General features: G+C 44.8%; 1 protein-coding gene across 1 annotated transcript in view; it reads left to right on the top strand.

Annotated features, from left to right (window-relative positions):
* The first annotated feature begins 733 nt into the window (after positions 1–733).
* The window catches only part of LOC116508627 (probable hydrolase PNKD), a 33840-nt gene continuing 18415 nt past the window's right edge, over positions 734–16158 (top strand). Inside the window, exon 1 of the mRNA XM_032217262.1 lies at positions 734–982. Within this exon, the coding sequence (XP_032073153.1) occupies positions 822–982 (161 nt within the window). The 5' untranslated portion in view covers positions 734–821. The remainder of the gene's footprint in view (positions 983–16158) is intronic.

Below are 16158 nucleotides of genomic sequence, written 5' to 3'. Positions count from 1 at the left end.
TGGTGAATTTGTGCAATGAATTGGTCCTATAAGGTAAAGGTTCCCCCAGCACATCCGTACTATTCATTCCCGACTCTAGGGGGCAGTACTTATCTCCGTTTCTAAGCTGAAGAGCCAGGGCTTCCAAAGATGTCTCTGTGGTCATGTGGCCTATTTTTCTACTTGCATTTTTACATGCTTTCGAACTGCTAGGTTGGCAGAAGCTGGGACAAGTAATGGGAGCTCACTCCGTTAGGGATTCAAACCGCCGAACTGCCCACCTTTCTGATCGACAAGCTCAGCCTTTTAGCCACTGGTTCTATAGACCCCTGCTTTAATCCAAATTCGAAATTGCTGAAACGAACGCCTTTTACAAGGGCATAAAATATGCATTTTCCAGATACCATAGTCTCATGGCCTGGAAGTCTGAGAGTGTTCAGAAAGTCTGGACTTCAATTCCCATCAGTCCAACCAGGAGTTGGCATTGGCTCACGGTATCAAAACAACCCGCTTCTTTGCCTGCTACAGCATACGCGCACCCATCACCCCCTACTACTCTCCCGTGGATCTGACTCCATAGTAAAGGCAGCTTCAAGCCAGCGAAAGCCACGCTCGATCGTGGGCTACCTATGCTGCAGATAACCGGGCGGGGCGGTGTTGAGAGTGGATTCTCCGCAATCGCGGCGCCTGGGGGTGGCGAAAGGAAAGCGGCGGCCACGCGCTTCGGCTTCAAAATCCACGGTGATCCGAGGGGGCGGATCCCGAGGATTCAGTGCGTGAGATAGGAGGGCTGCTAAGCCAGCGGGGCGGGTTGGAGGCTTTTCGTGCCCCCTCCGCGGAGCATGGCTTGGCTGCCTTGGTTGCTGTGGATTTGGGCTCTGGTAACCGCACTCGCCGTTTGGGGTCGCCGGGCCTTGAGTTACGCCTTTCACCGCTGCGGGAACAGCCAGCATTCCCCGCTGATGCCCATGGCTGTGGCAGGTCCCCTGCTGCTCCGCATTGGGTAAGTCGAGGGGGAACCGGAGCGTAACCGGAGAAGGGTGTGTGTGTATCTTTTTCGTAGTGGCTACTACAAGAACGTGCTCTGGGACTTAAGCACATTCTTGGGCTGACAAGGTGCATCCGCCGGTCCGCTGCAACTGGAAAGGATTTGGCTTGGATGGTCGGGGAGCTTGAGACGAAGATCTACCAGATCTGAATCGCAAAAACCAGGGCGGCCGCTAAATGGCAACCAAGAGTTCTTTCTGCGGATTTTTTTTGCAGCCTGGCTAGAATAGCCGGGATATATGCGGGTCGAATTTTGTCTGCTTCTTTTCAGGCTGCAACGAGACAGCTGAAGTCATTGTTCCAAGGGCTTCGTTCGTGTTTGGGGTTCAGCGGGGTTACATCTGCTTCGATCCTAAAAGGATGCGTACCGGTAGCATTTGCTTCAGTCTCGGGGAGAGGACAATCTGTTTAATTGTGGTTGTGGCGCGCAAGAGTTTGTGTGCGCCTGCGCGCGGGGGGGATTAACTGGTTTTTGCAAAAGAAACGCGGAGGAAGGAATTCGGCGGGTCTCGTAGTGGGCGAAAGGAAGGATAGGTCAATAGGGACGAGGCTGCTTGCAAGGGTTCACGGAGATCGGGTTGTGGGATTGGAACAGCAACCTTGTCCAGGGGCGTCGCAGCACCCAGAAGCGGAGACGAGGCCGACCGCGACGCTCTTGCAAGGCAGAGATTAGATTTTAAGCCGGTGTAAGAAACTGCCGGCGTTTGCTTTGCGGCCGGGAAAGACGCGCTTGTACCGCAGGCGTGGGTACTTCTGGAGCAAGCCTAGTGCGGGGGCTGGGTTGGTTGGGCATGATGGATGCCTGCGCATCAAAGGAACACCTGAATCCGAGCCTCTGCATGCGTAATCGGTGGCTTTGCGCAGGTAGCTCGCTCCTAAAAGGGTCGCGGGGCGGCCTGGGTGTCTGTTCCCCTCCTCCCAAATCGAAAGTTAAAAAGGACGAGATTCTGCTGTGCGCAACTTTTGTGGGAATTTTTTTTTTGCCTACGGCGGTTTGATAGTTTTTTTTCTGAAAGAGCTGGAGCATGACTAGCGTGTTTTCTGGAAATGCCTGTCATTGAAAAGAAAGAATAACAGAAGCATTACTGTGCTGTTCTCCCTTCTTTGCCATTTAGCATAAACGCATTTCCTTCTCTTCCAGGAATCTCCGTGAAGAAGAGTCTAAGTATGTATGTATGTATGTATGTATGTATGTATGTATGTATGTATGTATGGCCCGACCTCTTAGTACTTCCAGGTGGAGCCCTGGAAACCGGCTTTAAAATGCCAGAAAATCATTGTGTGAATCATACAGATAGTAAATGGTTCATCAGTGACTTTAATCTCTAAACCGGCCTATGCTTTATTAAACATTTAGCTCCAAATTCTGATCCTTGTAGTCATTCTATGTCAAAAATAAACAAATGGGGAGTAAAGGTTAATGCTGAATTTAGAGCTGCATGGAATACATTTAAGTCACAGTTTGAAAGAGGGAGAAGAGATGGTGAGTAAGCACGAACTGTCAAGATAAGACTGATATTCCAAGGAGTATCAAGTGAGCAGAATGCTTGCTTACATAAAACAAAAAGGGCACAGCCTCTGCGGAGGAAAAAGCATTGCAAACTATGCTGCATCCGATGTATTGTGCATGTGATATAGAGAAACACGCATGTTTTGTAATAATAGTTCTTCAAACTCCATTCCCCCATCTTTTGTGATTAAAAAGGCCTTGAGTAGATGGTTACAGATTAGGTTTCAGAACAATAACCATTTTCCAATAGGTGGAAGTAATAAGACACACACGAGCCATCAGGAACTTGGAATACTGTCCCCAAATCCTCTAACCTCTAACTGCTTTCTTACCCATCCATTACCAGAGACACTTGAAAATGGAGGTGGTTGGAGATACATACCAGTAACTCACTAAAAACTGAAGGCAACTTTTAGCTTTCATGGGAGAATGCCAGATCCTGCTGGGAACAAAGAAGAGGAAGTCAGAAATTATGACTTCCAGAAATTCGCTTAAATTCCTAATACAGAATTATCTTTTGTCCCTGGCTCTTCCAACATAGGCAAATACATTTACAATATCTTTTTGAGAATCCGTGAAGGAAAAACCTCTCAAACATTTTCCAGCCATATTTCATCTTCTCTCAAAAGTCCCCACTCTTGAGATTGGATGCAGATCTTACAGAAGCAAATCTGCGAAGAAGAAATTTCCTGTGTTCTAATTATTCAGTGAAATTTTATGTTACTGTATGGGTAGTTCGCTTATATGTTGGCATTCTGTGTTTGTGTCTGTCCTCCTTTCTGAAATATGTCCCAAAAGTGCTTTTGCCAAAAGGCAATTGGACTTCATTGATTTTTTCCTTTGAAAAAGTTTTGCTTTTCATCCAAGAAGCTTCTTCAATTCTAGCTAACTGGAGCGGAATGGTAATATTTATATTCTTTGCAGTCATCTGGTCATTAGCACTCTGAGAATGGGTAGTTAGCTCTCTGAGAGTAGTTGAGGCCACTTGGTGTTTTATCTGTGCCCTCAAAGTCACCCGAATCAGAGTGTAAACAGGTGTGAAACCTTCTTGGGACTTCTGAAATATGTGCTAGTCGTTCCCGACTCTAAGGGGGGTGCTCATCTCCTCAGTCCAAAGACATCACTGGGGTCATGTGGCCAGCATGACTAAACGTCGGAGGCGCATGGAATGCTGTTACCTTCCCACCAAGGTAAGTGGAGGAAGTGGACAAGGCCATGGGAGCTATGAGTGCCTCCACATGTGTGCTGGACCCGTTCCCCTCCTGGCTGGTTGCTAACAGCAGGGAGGTGACACGGGGCTGGATCCAGGCGGTAGTTATCGCCTCCCTTCGGGAGGGGTTCTTTCCCCCCGCTTTTAAGGCAGTGGTGGTGAGACCCCTCCTGAAGAAGTCATCCTTGGACCCAGCCGTTCTAAATAACTACCATCCAGTCTCCAACCTCCCCTATGTGGGGAAGGTTGTTGAGAAAGTGGTGGCCTCTCAGCTCCGGCAGTCCTTGGAGGAAACCGATTATCTAGATCCCTTTCAGTCGGGATTTAGGCCTGGCTACAGCACAGAAACCGCTTTGGTCGTGCTGACCGATGATCTCTGGAGAGCCAGGGACGGGGGTCATGCCTCCGTCCTAGTGCTCCTTGACCTCTCAGCGGCCTTCGATACCATCAACCATGGTATCCTTCTGTGACGACTGCGGGAGGTGGAGGTGGGAGGCATCGTCCTACGGTGGTTCTCTTACCTCTCAAGACAGGTCGCAGTCGGTGTTGGTCGGAGGACAGAGATCGACCCCTAGGCCCCTGAATTATGGGGTGCCGCAGGGTTCGGTCCTGTCCCCCCTCCTGTTTAATATCTACATGAAGCTGCTGGGTGAGATCATTCGACGGCACGGGATAAAATATCAGTATGCGGACGATACACAATTGTATCTGTCCGCCCCGTGCCAACTCAGCGAAGCGGTTGACGTGATGTGGCAGTGCCTTGAGGCTGTTGGGGTCTGGATGGGGGTCAACAAGCTTGCACTCAATCCGGATAAGACCGAGTGGCTGCTGTGTTTCCCCCCCACTAATTGGCCAAGTATTCCATCTCTCAGGCTGGGGGGGTCAAACAGTATGCCCCTCAGACAGGGTTCACAATTTGGGAGTCCTCCTGGACCCACAGCTGACTTTTGAACATTTGTCGGCTGTGACCAGGGGGGCATTTGCCCAGGTTCGCCTGTTGCACCAATTGCGTCCCTACCTGAACCGGGAAGCCCTCACAACAGTCACTCATGCCTCAAGACTGGACTACTGCAACGTGCTCTACATGGGGCAGCCCTTGAAGAGCATTTGGAGACTTCAGCTTGTCCAGAATGCAGCCGCGCGAGCGATTATGGATGTACCTTGGTACACCCACGTTACACCTATCCTCTGTGAGCTGCACTGGCTGCCTATTGGTCTTTGGATACGCTTCAAGGCGCTAGTCACTTATAAAGCCCTTCATGGTATTGGACCTGGGTACTTGAGAGACCGCCTACTGCCAATCACCTCCAATAGACCGATTAGATCCCACAGATTAGGCCTCGTCCGAATTCCATCCACTGGCCAATGCCAACTGGCGACCACCCGGAGGAGGGCCTTCTCTGTGGCTGCTCCGGCCCTCTGGAACGAGCTCCCCGTGGAGATTCGGACCCTTACCACCCTCCAGGCCTTCCGCAAAGCCCTTAAAACCTGGCTGTTCCGACAGGCCTGGGGCTAATGAGTTTTTTGTCCTCCCTCGAATGGTATGGTTGTTGAGTGTTTTAAATTGTGGTATTGTTTTGTTTGTGTTTTTTTTTCTTATTTGTAACCCCCCCCCCCCTTGACTTGGTTTTGAGCCGCCCTGAGTCCCTCCGGGGAATAGGGCGGCATAGAAATATAATAAACTCAAACTCAACTTACAGAAAGGAGATAGAGGGTGTCATGTCCCTCCCCCTCTGTTAAGGAAGGGCTGTTCCGTTTTAACACATATGGCCTCTTTGACCTCTCTTTCAAGTTAGTATCTTTGTCCAGAATATGAACTTTTTCATATTCCCATAATGAAACATTTTGAAAGAAAAAAAGCAAGAAAGTTCAGTTGCCTTTTGGAAAAAGTGCCTTTGGGACAACCGGGGCCTGGATGATTGAGAATCTCTATAGACATTCCTAAAATATGAGTAGTATGTATGAAATTCCAAGGAAGCATGTTATCCATAATATGGTTGTTATCCTTGAATCAATCTTGACTCCTAGTGATTTTGACAATAAGATGGGAATGATTTGCTACTGCTTTGAGTATTTGTTGATTTCCTACAGCCCTGGGATTTCTTATTGGTCTCCCATCCAAAATATCAATTTGCTTAGCTTTTTCAAGGTCAGTCTAAGTCAGCAAGGACTGCCACCAACTTGGTTTTGCATCTAGATATTGATCAATTTCAGTAAGATAGCTGAGTTGTTGGTTCCAAGTTAGGGTTATCGTTTGAGCAACGTCCTCTCTTCAGTCTTAGGGTTTAGTTCCTTTCTCCTCCTGCCACACTAGTACAAGTTGCAAAACCGGGACCTCAGAGAAGCCCAGATGAAAAATGATGGGGCACAAAAGGCTGAAAATATTTATAAATATTTATGTATGTAAATTGCATGTCATCTAGGTAGGAAGTATTGCCAGGGAATCTAATGAGCATGATTCTTTGCCTTTCCTGAAAGGTATTTTAGTTTGGTTTTTATTGCAAAGTCAGATCTCTGTGCTGATTGCCTCCAAATTACCAGTGTATGAATATATGTTTACACCCTACGTTTTAGGCTTACGGTGCAAAGGATTCATAGACTTATATAGGTAGTTTTTGACTTACGGCCAGTTGCTTAACAACCATTTAAAGTTACGATGGACTCAAAATTTTATTTATGAACCATCCTCAAAGTTATGACTGGTGAAACACTCCTGTGGGCCTGTGACAGCATTTTGGGTGCTTGGCAACCAGCTAGCATTATCACTGTTGCAGCATCCTATGGTCACATGATCATATTTTGTGACCTGTTTTCTAGCAAAGAACACCCATTCGATAAGCTGGATTCAGACTTAGGACCAAGTAATTATAACTCTGTGATTTGTTTCATGATTGATATAAAAAAACCCCAATAAATTAAACTAACAATAGTAGCAATAGTGCTTTGCAGCCCCCTCTGAGCGGTTTACAGAGTCAGCATATTGCCCCCAACAATCTGGATCCTCATTTTACCTACCTTGGGAGAATGGAAGCCTGAGTTAACCTTGAGCCAGTTAGGATCAAACTGCTAGGAGTGAGCTGAATTTGCCTGCAATACTGTTCTGTATGCAGTTTAGGAAGCTGTCACCTCTGCATTAGACACTTGTCTGCCTGCTTTATAGATAATTGTTGGAAACCAAGTAGAGATGCGTTTAGCTATTCAAGCATAATTATTTGTACAGGCAGTCCTTGACTTACGACCACAATTGAGCCCTAAACTAATGTTGCTAAGTGAAACACTTGTTAAGTGAATTTTGCCACAGTAGTTAAGTGAATCACTCCAGATTAAATTAGTAACACAGTTGTTAAGTGAATTGGACTTCTCCTTTGACTTTGCTTGTCAGAAGATTACAAAATGTGATCTCATGACCCCGGGACACTGCAACAGTCATAAATATGAATCCATTCCCAAGCAACTGAACTTTGATCACATGACCATGGAGATGCTGCAATGGTCGTGAAGTGTTAATACCACTTTATAATGCCTTGGTAAGGCCACACTTGGAATACTGCGTTCGGTTTTGGTCACCATGATATAGAAAAGATGTGGAGACTCTAGAAAGAGTGCAGAGAAGAGCAACAAAGATGATTAGGGGACTGGAGACTAAAACATATGAAGAACGGTTGCAGGAACTGGGTGTGTCTAGTTTAATGAAAAGAAGGACTAGGGGAGACATATCTCAGGGGTTGCCACAAAGACTATTCTCCAAGGCACCTGAGTGTAGAACACGAAGCAATGGGTGGAAACTAATCAAGGAGAGAAGCAACTTAGAACTGAGGAGAAATTTCCTGACAGTTAGAATAATTAATCAGTGGAACAGCTTGCCTCCAGAAGTTGTGAATGCCCCAACACTGGAAGTCTTTAAGAAGATGTTGGATAGCCCTTTGTCTGAAACGGAATAGGGTTTCCTGCCTAGGCAGGGGGTTGGACTAGAAGACCTCCAAGGTCCCTTCCAACTCTGCTATTGTATTGTCATAAGTGTGAAAAGTGGTCATATGTCACTTTTCCCCCTGCTGATGTAACTTTGAATGATCACTGAATGAACTGTTGTAAGTCGAGGACTACGTCTGTTCCGGTTCTGTGCTCATTTGGGGAGTTGTCTTCTATGTGTTTTCATAAAAATTCCTGCCATGGGCGTGTTTTTCCTAGGAGTGGTCATCTGTACTTTGGACTTTGCCTATTGACAGGTCAGTCTGATGCCTGCTTATCTGACCATTACCTTGGATGCAGAGTTGTTTCTACAGGTCAGGATCAAAAACACAACTTGAAAGCAGCTGCTGCACATGGTAGAATGAACAAACCAGCTGGTTTTTTTATATAAGGGTTGATAAGTGTTGGTTTACTAAGTAGTTTGCCAGTCACTCCCTCCTCCTCTGTTCCCCTAGAGAACATATTTCTTCACTGGTTCAATTGTTCCATTTGCTTAGAATAAAAGGTTGTGTATTTTTTGGGTTTTTGTTTTACATCCTCTTGATATTGGCTGTCTGCAGAGTGCATGGAATCTGATTGTATATCCATTTGATTGTATTGTAGTGTATTGCTGTCATGATTTTAAGATGGCTAGTCCTATCCAGTTCCTCTCCAGTAATATGGTATTGCAACACCCATCCTCCCACATGCTGGGTATTTTCCCTGGGAATGTTTACAATAACAATTCAGCACTTCTCTAGTTCACCAGGTTGAGGAAAACTAATTAAAGATGTATTATTAGTCAAGAAATGTAATCCCGTAGAAAAACTATCCCTTTCGGAATCTGCATGACTTCATGTTTATTTTCCTCTGATTTGGTCTGACATATTTTCCATCAGCTGCTCAGCTCTTATAAGCCCTTCATTATATAAATGGGAGTCTTCATTTTATAAATAAGTACCAGTAATTTGAAAGAGTGTTCCCATAATGTTTTGAATGATATACTTAAATCCCTTTTCTACTCATTGTTGTGATCCCCATAATACCTTTATCAATATCATATTAAAAGAGTTCAGCTGTGCTTTCTAGTAAATTAAAGGTTCCTATCCATTCAAAGAAAAGATGATATTCATTTTGAGCAGAATATTCAGAGCTTGTGTTCTGAATTTAATATTGCTAGATGTACCTAGTTTTCCTAACCAGCTAGAGAAGAGCCTAGTAATAAAAACTAAAAAGACTATACTGTGTTTTCGTGGGATAAGATTTGCATGATTGACTGGATGTAGCACCGAATGGAACCTGCTTTTTTTTCTCCTTTGAAAAATGCACGAGAAATGGGGACTGCCTTAATGCAGGTAGTCCTTGAATTACAACCACAATTGAGCCCAAAATGTTTGTTGCTAAGTGAAAAATGTGTTAACTAAGTTTTGCCCCATTTTACGACCTTTCTTGCCACATTTGCTAAAAGCATCACTGTAGTTGTTAAGTTAGTAGCATGGTTGTTAAGTGAAGCTGATCACATGACTCCAGGATGCTGCAACCATCATAAATATGAACCAGTGGCCAAGCACCTGAATGTAAATCATGTGACAATGGGGATGCTGCAATGGTTGTAGATGTGAACAATGGTCATGTCACTTTCAATGCCATTGTAACTTCAAATGGTCACTAAACAAACTGTTGTAAGTCAAGGACTACCGGTATAAGCTCTTTTTGTTGTTTAAAAAGTAACAAAAGATTATTCCATTTGCAAGGATGGGCAAGATATCCCATCCCAGTTTTCTTCCTCCTGGTTGTTTTTCCCCCCATTAAATGCATGTGATCTTTTCCACATGCCTTATCTGTTTTTCTGGGCTCCTTATCCACAGTTTTATTCCTCACCATTCCTACACATGGCCTCTATCATACCATTGCTTATGCCGTTCACTTGGTTCCTTCCATTGCTTGGCTATCTCCTGGGTGCAGTTGGTTTCTTCCTTCCTCTGTCACATCCTTCCCGTAAATCAGCCATCTGGGCTTTTTAGCAAATAATGAGAAATCCCCCGTGATGAGGAAACTCCAAGGAATTATAAGCTTTTGAGGGGGGGAAAGTTCAAAGTGTTTGTTTAACTTCTTCCCTGTTACAGAACTCGCAGAAACAAAGGGTGTTTTTGTATTCATTGATTTGGTTCTGGAAAGTATATTACACACTATTTGCTACATGAAGCTTACTGTGATAACTTGATTGAACTTAGTTAGAAGTTAGATTACTAGCGTGTCTGCATGGTGATAGGATTGAATTGTGTGCTTATCTCCGATGCAAGCTTATTATAACTCCAAAGCTGAATTGGGAAACCTTGACCACACATTTACTAGGTGGCATGGCACGTTAGGGATGGGGTGGTTCAGTGGCTAAGACGCTGAGCTTGTGTCGGCAGTTGGGCCTTTCGAATCCCCAGCACCACATAAGGGAGTGAGCTCCCGTTACTTGTCCCAGCTGCTGCCAACCTAGCAGTTTGAAAGCATGTAAAAATGCAAGTAGAAAAATAGGAACCACCTTTGGTGGGAAGGTAACAGCATTCCATGCTCTTTCGACGTTTAGTCATGCTGGCCACATGACCCCAGTGATGTCTTTGGACTGAGGAGATGAGCACCCCACTTAGAGTCGGGAACGACTACCACATATTTGCGAAGGGAACCTTTACCTTTATGGGTATGTTGCCTGTCCTCAGTCTTTCGTATATGCACAATATGGGGATCAGATACAGTATTGTTATGCCTATTGAGAGAATTTAGAATAGAATATTTAGAATAGAATTTAAAATAGAATATTTAGAATAGAATTTAAAATAGAATAGTTAAAATCTATACAGCTAGGTTTCAAAACGATAAAATCTCTACAGAATGATTAGCCTGCGAGCTAAGAAAAAGAAATGTATGGAAAATGTATCTTTGAAAGACTTTTGACTGTGATAACCAGGGACCAAATGTGGATGTTTATCACTACAGTTGTGTCTTTTGGAGGCTTCACAGTGGTCCTTGACTTCCTATTCTTGGATCTTAGGATCCTGGTTAAGCAGTTCCTGATAGAACAGGCACTGCTACCTAAATGCAAGATTTTAGATCTTTTCCTTCAGAGATTTGAGCCCATCTGCAGACATTTTGGTTAAAATGATTTCATTCCTGCAGGGAAAGAAGGTTTCTTGTATGTGTGGTTTGCCTGTCCCATTCTCCAACGTTGGTGGAGACAACAGTCATGCATGGGTTAACTCAGTAACCAATAGAACTGAGTCTACCAAAGTGATGTCGTCGCCTCAGAGGAGTGTCCTCCTTTTTTAGACTCAGTTCGATCTGAACTGGCTGTGCTAACTGCTTTCTCCTCAACTTTTGTAGATATTATGATTGCCTTTAATTGGATTTTTTTTCTAAATTTCACCTAAATTACATCCAAATTGGGAAGAATTAGTGGATAGCTCCTCAGAGCTCTCAATTAGCCCCCGGGCTTCTTTTTCGTATTAAATGTTTTATTCATTTTCATTTTCAATTTTGTACATTCACTTATATACTGGATATTTGCAATAATAATAATACTTCTCCCTCTTACTTTCCTCTACTTCTCACTATGGTGCATTTCTCTATTCCTTACGCCAAAAAGAAAAAAGAAAGGAAAAAAGCAATAAGAAAAAAAAAGAGAAAAATAAAAAGAAAAGATAAGGAACAACAGTATACAAGTGTATTCTTCTTATTCTATATATTGAAACTATATCTCCACCCACCCACCCACCCCCAATGAACCCCCCTCCCTAACCCCCTCCGACTTCCCAGGTCACACACCCGGCACAGTTCAGTACCATTCACCTTCAAAATATCTTATTAACAATAATAAAAAGAACACTCCGAAAAAGAAAAAAAAACAAAAACAAAAAAGTAAATTAAAAAATAAAATAATTTGGACTTCCTGTGGGAGGAGCCTGTCGCCGAGAAGCTCAACGGAGCCCCTCTTAGAGTTCTGGTCTGTATATCTAATTAAGATCAATGGATATCATCCCTTTCTGGCAGAAAGGGACAGGCAGCAGCTCAGGTGTTAGGATTTATTCGTAGTTCACAGCCCTTTTCCTTTTTTTTTGGGCTGCGAACAGAGAATAGATCCAGCGTAACTGAGCTCTTATCTCCAGCCAGTTCTTCGCAGCTGCCTTTTTGCAGCCTTAGACAGCCGACTCCCACACTCAGGACAATGATAAATTGTTTTTAAGATAATACGAGCGGGTCTCACTTCTGTGATGTGTTTTTTTTTTAACTATCTAAACACCAGCCTTGTTCTTCCTTTGAACTTCTCTGCGCAATTGGGATACAAAATGGCGTTTTTACTGTGTTGGTGATTGATGACGTAATTAACTGGCTTTATTTCCCCGGAGACCGCTACTCATTAATGAGCAAAATCTACAAATAATTTATTGAGAACTGACCAGCTGAAGACACTGTTTATCTGTCTACTCTCAGATTTTATCTATAATGTCTCCCAGGTCTAAACAGGCAAAAAAATCCTCCCCCCTCGTGCTTAAAGAACTTGTTACCAAATCGCTGCCTTTGTCTCCTACGCCATCTACTGGAGATTCTTTGACACAGGAGCTTCTCTTTCAAATAATTAATGACTTTAGAAAAGAAATTAAAGAATTTGTGTTGGATTTATGCGATAAAATACAGACCAAAATTGCCCAAATAAATGCGAATATGTTTGAAGTCACGTCTACTTTAACAGATTATATTGAAGAAATGGAGACGAAATTGGAAACTTTGGAGGGGGCTAATTTTAATTTGACTTCTAATATTCAAGCTTTACAACAAGAGATTATTAATAATCAAACACAACTTACAATGATAAATTATAACAGAAAGGCGTTTGCAATAAGAGTCAGAGGACTGCCTGAAAAGAAAGGAGAAAATTTGAAACAGACTTTTGTAGAAGCTTTCAGCCAAGTGGTGGGAGGTCCGGGACTTAATTTTGATTGGAACATTCGAAAAATCTATCGCCAAAATTCGCATGTAGCAGAGCAACGACAGCTTCCAAGAGACATAATTATATATTTTTTCACAAGAGAATCCAGAAACGCGATCTCACAAAAGTTTTATGATAGCAGGCTCCGAATCGATGGCCACGATTTGTTCGTCTTTAAAGATATCCCGCTTCAGATGCTGCAAGCAAGGAGAGGTTATACTTTTTTAACCCAAGAACTTAGAAATCATCAAATAAAGTATAAATGGGAAGCTCCAGTTGGAATCACAGTTACATTTGAAAATCAAAGATTTCGTATTAATTCTGTTTCGGAAGCTCGGGACTTTTATTATAAAACTCTGAAGGCGGGGCTTCTTGACTCACTCGGAAGCGCGGAAGGACAAGGTGAAGGAAAGATAAGCAGCAAGTCACTTGGTTACAAGAAGGAGGGAGTTGTTCTCCCCCTACTGGAGAGGCAGAAGAGCGGAAACTGAGGATTTAGTCATATTTTCAAAGCAGCGGGACACGTGGTTATAAGGCAGAGGGTTGCCTTTTCTTTCCGGAAGGGCAGAAGAGCAAAGAATATAGACCCAGCGACGTCTTTAAAATACTTTCTAAGCTTTTGGACTGATTAAAACTTTAGGATTTCTGTTTGGTATGAAATGGTAAAGCTGTGTACTGATGAGGAATGGAAAGAAGCATTGCTTATTCTAGACAGATATTATACGGGACTTTTACAAGACTTATTTGAATTTCAATCCAAACTGCGCATGAAGTGTTTTCTGTGAGGAAAGCGGGGACTAAGATTTATTTGAATTGCGGTTTGGGATGAATGGAGTTGGGAAGACTGGGGCAGAAAGGAAGGTGGAGCGGAATATTGATGAAGGGATCTTGGGATTGAACGAACTGGTATGGATTTTGGGCACACATTTTACGAATTTACATGTTTGAAGTATAACATAAAAAGCTCAGGATTTTAAAGTGAAGAGCGAGATCCTAATCTTATGCAATTTGGGCTTGGGAGGAATGGAGACGTGAAACGAAGGATAGGAAGATGAGTAGCGAAAGTATGAAGATAAATTGATTTTTGTATAAACTAATATTTGAATATAAGGTTAAGAAAGGCTATCTGGAGAGTCTACAGGAAGATGGGGGTAAATATCAAAGAAGTAAGGGACGAGGACAAAATATAAATGGAATGATTCACACTGTTTAAATTTTAGGAATGATGGGAGGCTGAGCATAATGCAAAAGATTTTTCAATTTTTTTTTTTTAATTTACTTTTTTGTTTTTGTTTTTTTTTCTTTTTCGGAGCCCCCGGGCTTCTTGAAGAGACTCACCAGGGCTTCTTCGAGGCTTCTGCCTCCTGAGCTTACCGGCAATTTCAGAGGCTCTTCTGCAAGCAGCGCCTCCCAGCAACGGCCGTTAGAGGTTCCGCTCAGCACTGCCGCCTCTGCTGGCCTCCGGGCCTTTTCCTCGTGCCGCCAAGCCCTCAGCCACCTCCAAGCACCGCCAAAGCCACCAGCAGCCGAAAAAAATCCTCTACACGCTTCCCCCGCCCCTCAGCGCTCCCGCCTCCACCGGATCGCCACTGCTACTCTTCTCAGCCTCTCCGCAGGGCCTTTGACACCCCCCCCTCATTCTGCGGCCTCAGCTACCTCATGGCGCCCAGCCCATAGGCTCTCAAAATGCCTCAGTGGCCATTTTGTTTTGGTGCGAAGATCTCCGGTGGCCATTTTGGGCATTTCAAGGAGTTGTGAGTACAGACCATGGCCTCATCTCCTGCCCCTGAGGCACAAGTGCCTCTACCCACCAACAAGACCCCTTCTTCTGGGACTCACAAACGCAGGCCTGTTCCAGAAGCCTCCCCCATGGAACCCTCTCCCAAGGCCCCCAGGGAGTCCCATAGGGGTGCAATCAAGCCACAGGCAAAGGACAGTGCCACCCAGGTTCCTCCCAGCAAGGCCAAGACCAACCACACTGAATCCCATCTATTTCAGGCCCAGAGGCATACTCAGCCTAGGCCTCCTCCTGACCTATCCTCTGATTCGGAGGATGACCCTCCCCTGCTGCATCCATCATTCAACCTGAGGATGCCAGGTGCTCAGGTGATCTCGCCTGAAGTGAGGATGAATCTGAGGATGGCAGAAGCATCACTCCAGATGAGGAGCCTCTCTACCAGCAGGAAATTTCCCCTCTTCCCCGCCGCCGCTGCTCTTACTCACCTGGCATGGCAGATATGATACCTGAGGCCATTGAATGTGGCGTAGCAGCTGCCCTTAAACATAGGTCTTCTAACCACTCTATTCCACATAGGTCTGCTTCTTTTTCTGGTTCCAGACTCAGGGGTGGTGATCTCTCGGCTTCTTCATCGCATGAGCTCCTTGGCACGTCCAGTCACCCCTTCGGTTTTTGGAGAAGCGGAATGTCCGGCAAGAGATTCAGATATCTTGAAAGACGATGGTCTTCCCCCTGACCCATCTGCATTTGTCGGTTTGTTCAAAACTGCTGTCTTTCGCTCTCTCCTCTTTAAGGCCAAGAGGATCGCTGGGACATCCCTTCCCCTAATGCACCTCAAGGAACAGAAGTGGACAAGGCGGACACTACTGACCCCCTCTTCATCCAGCCTAAGGTGGAAAAGGAGGTGATTCTGTCTCCCCGACTCTTCATAGATTGGTCCAGAACCAATGGGCATCACCAGGTACAGGTCCCATCCCCAATATCTTTTACAAGCGCCTGTATAACATAGGAGCACAACTCACCAAGACTTTAGAGGTACCTTCTATCGACTTACCTATAATTGGCCTTTCTTCTCCTAATGCAGCCTCAGCAGCTCCTGAGGAGACTGTTCACCCCAAAGACAAGAGAATAGAACAAACTCTGGTCAAGAGTCACCAGGCCTCGGCTTGGGCTCTGCTTCGTTCTTTAGTTGCTCTGCTCTCTTATGTCTAAGGCAACTCCAAGCGAGGCTCCCAGCCAGGGATTCTAGGGCTCGCAGGGATATTAACAAAATAAAAGCGGCCCTAGAATACACTGCAGATGCCTCCTTGGACGTGGCCCGTTTTGCATCCAAGGCCATAGCATCCTCCATCTCCACCTGTCGCCTGCTTTGGCTAAAGCGGTGGTAGGCGGAAGCCCGTGCCATGTGGAGGCTTGCCTCCTCTCCCTATTCTTCATCCCTTCTCTTTGGGGCCCCATTAGATCCTGTAGATCCTCTAGAGTCCAAAGATAAGTGGAAGGTTTTGCAGCCGGCCACTAAGAAACAAGAGGGCCGCAGTCAATCCTTTTATTGCAGGCAGCCCTTTCGGAGTCAGGACGGGGGTTCTTCCAGCTCCCGTCCGCAATGTCAGGCTCCACCCCACCCCCCAGACAGGGCCCTTCCTTTTCCAACAGGTCAGACAGAAACAACCAGAGATTCCAGCCCAGAAAGTCATTCAGGGACAATACCAACCGATCCTACAAGAGGCAGAGGTTACTGCCTGGAGGATCTC

This window comes from Thamnophis elegans, chromosome 1, assembly GCF_009769535.1.
Source record: "Thamnophis elegans isolate rThaEle1 chromosome 1, rThaEle1.pri, whole genome shotgun sequence".
NCBI classification, from domain to species: domain Eukaryota; kingdom Metazoa; phylum Chordata; class Lepidosauria; order Squamata; family Colubridae; genus Thamnophis; species Thamnophis elegans.
Note: the sequence above shows the minus strand (reverse complement) of the source record. Positions and strands in the feature narration are given on the sequence as shown.